Source organism: Apaloderma vittatum, unplaced genomic scaffold, assembly GCF_000703405.1.
Source record: "Apaloderma vittatum isolate BGI_N311 unplaced genomic scaffold, ASM70340v1 scaffold30334, whole genome shotgun sequence".
Classification (NCBI taxonomy): Eukaryota; Metazoa; Chordata; class Aves; order Trogoniformes; family Trogonidae; genus Apaloderma; species Apaloderma vittatum.
The window spans coordinates 3,018-5,844 of NW_009711433.1; the positions used below are offsets into that span (position 1 = coordinate 3,018).

The 2,827-nt window shown below is 57.1% G+C and overlaps 1 protein-coding gene across 1 annotated transcript in view; it reads right to left on the reverse strand.

Annotated features, from left to right (window-relative positions):
* The window catches only part of XYLT2 (xylosyltransferase II), a gene marked incomplete at both ends in the record, with an annotated part of 4,399 nt that extends 1,972 nt beyond the window's left edge, over nt 1–2,427 (reverse strand). The window contains 5 exons of the mRNA XM_009867646.1: nt 294–470; nt 833–1,049; nt 1,216–1,296; nt 1,727–1,929; nt 2,211–2,427. Of these exons, the coding sequence (XP_009865948.1) occupies nt 294–470; nt 833–1,049; nt 1,216–1,296; nt 1,727–1,929; nt 2,211–2,427 (895 nt within the window). The remainder of the gene's footprint in view (nt 1–293; nt 471–832; nt 1,050–1,215; nt 1,297–1,726; nt 1,930–2,210) is intronic.
* Nucleotides 2,428–2,827: the final 400 nt, after the last annotated feature.

A 2,827-nucleotide genomic window follows, 5' to 3' on the forward strand; every position in this document is an offset into this window, starting at 1 on the left:
AGGAAAATAGGAGAGAAAGTCCGGGATAAGGAACAGCATTGCAAGCAAGTCTGGCTGCCAGGCAGGACAGCGTAATCCCACTCTGAGGGTTTTTACACACACGTCTATGCTGAGCCCCACAGCAGCTGGGGACCCAACCCTGCTCCTGTCCCCTGTGGGGCTGGGGTGAGGCTCATGGAGGCATGTACAGCAGCCCACATTGCACCCAGGGCTGTGCCCGCTGGGGAGCTCAGAGATGAGAGAAGACAGGGAGGAGGGGAGAGAGCAGGAGGAGAAAGGAGGATCTTTTTCACCTGTAGCCGGAGGAAGTCCTGGGGTTTGAAGTCATTTGGGGAGCACCCGCACCAGTCGACTATGTGTTTATATTGGCACTTACAGCCCAGCTTCCGGTTCCAGTTGGTCACTCGGAGGTTGTTATCGACCAGCGTCTCGCAGGCGTGACTGTTCTCCAGGACCGTGTGGAAAAAGGACTGTGCGTGGCAGAAAACGGACAGGACACCCAGTGAGAGTGGAGGACGGGGAATTAACAGAGATCTCTACCCCTCACAGGAACTGGACAGACTCGATAGCTTCTGAACAGGAACCTATCCCTGCTCCCAACACATAACGGACCAGGCTGTGACGCACATTGGTTCTCATCTGGCCCAGAGGAGCACCTGGACATCTAAAGCAGGGCTGGATATAAACAAGACCCTTGGCCTGTCTGCTCCTCTGGAAGGATCTGGACAAAGTGGAGGCATAAAGCTGCCTGAGCAGAACCAGGGTGGGGATGAAGTGGGATGAAAGTACAGTGGGAAGAAAATCCAGCCCGTACCCCATGGCAAGCACCCACCTCAGCTGGCAGGAGCGTGTAGGTGTAGAACTGGCGCAGCTGGGACACCAGCTGGTCATCGGCATAGACCACGTACTCCACAAAGCTGCGTGTCAGTGAGAACCAGTCAGAGCCCCCGTCCACCACAATGCCCTCGGGGATGTGGCGCTCACCCAGCCGCCACATGTGGGAGTCACACTCATGGAACAGGCGGTCCAGACCCTGCTTCTTGATAAACCTGGACATGGGGACGAAGATGAAGGGTTACAGAAGTGTCACCCACTTTGCCAGGTGCAGCTACACCCAGAACGTCTCCCTTGTGTCCCAAATGTTTCAGTTCTTTTTCGAAATTCCTCCTTTTTCTGAAATTCCTCCAGCTCGTCTCTGCCCCTAGCTGGAATTACCTGGCATTGTCTCGGCCGTGAGACTTCAGGAAATTCTTATCTCGGTATTTGGACAGGAACATCACCAGCTCCTCATTGGTCCTGAGGTGCAAATCAGAAAAAGCATTAATGGCCCCTGGGGAAAAGCAGCCCCATAAACACTCATCTGCAAGAGACATCAGACACAACAAGCCTGAAGCTGCTTGGTAGGTGCCGATTCAAACACTTGTCCCATTAATGGAGAGACACAGATGTGGTCTCTTGGCCACCTGGCGCCTCACATAGGTGTTCCTCTGCAACACCCACACCGCAGGAAAAAACAGCCTCCAAGGTACTGTCTGGGCTCCTTTGCAGAGACAGGACCAGCCCGGCCCTGGAGCATCGTCACCAGCTCGTGGGTGCAATCTCCAATCCCATCTTTCCTCAGCTCCCAGCTCCACCCTGCCCCTCCCAAGGCTGCTGCAGTACCTGAACAACCAGCATGCAGCCCGAACAACCTCCATCATCCCCTCTGCCCCAGCGAGGTCCTCACCTCGTGGGGTAATCGGTGGCGCTCAGGTTGATGAAGAAGTCCCAGGGCCACTCGGATAGCTCCAGCAGGTCCTTCATGCTGCGTAGGTACATCTTTAGCAGGCTGGCACCTCCCCAGATGGTCACCATGCGCCAAGGTGTCACGCGGATGTTGGGGTAGTGCCGGGCCAGCTCCACCGCCTCACGATGGAGGTAGCTGGAGCGCTGCCGGGGAAACAAGGATCACACTCAGTGGGGAGCTCATCTTCCCGTGGCCCTGCCCTCCTTGCCACCAGCCTGGGGTCAGCCCTTACAGTAGCCTCCACAGGGAAGGGAGCAGCAAGACAAGACCCTGCTTCTGCGGGGTTACAGAAATTGAGGTGGGAGGGTCACAGCACCACCACCAGCAAGCACAAACCTGACCCAGTCACTTCCACCCGTGCCCCAGCTCTGCATCCTGCCCCAGGCACCCTTAGCACCCTCCCGTCCCTTGCCCCGTCATGTACCTTGTCAACGTGGATGTAGAAGAAGTGCTGCTGGTGGTACACGGCCTTGATGAGCCGCTTGAGCTGGCGAATGGCCCTGCCATGCACGACCAGCATGTAGGCGATGCGCACGGGCTTGCTGGGGGGACCTTGCTGCAACCGGCTCTCATCCCACTGGATGACAGGGCTGACCTTGCCTGCACGGGGAGGGAGAGGGCTGTGACAGGTCTTACCTTGCCTGCACGGGGAGGGAGAGGGCTGTGAGCCAGCTCCACCGTGGCACCCACCACCCACGGCTCCCGGTAAACCAGGAAGGTCCAAGCAAGGTGAGGGACAGCATGGAAGAGCTCAGCCTCAGGAAAGCCCCATCAGCACAGCCCAAACCACAATAAACAAAAGGCAGGTGGTTCCAGTAGCAACTTGTGTCAAATCAACAAGGCCACCTTTGGAAAGGGGGGTATCCTGTGGCCCCTCGAAATGGAAGATGCAGCTGGCACTGGCTCTGACCTCTGCAGGCACTGCAGGTCGGGATGAACGCACCAGCTTAAGGAGGCCGGCACAGCTTTGACTGGATTACAGAGGCAGCAGTAATCTGGGAATCTGTGACAGACTTAGCCGCTTTTTACCAGGTGGGCCAG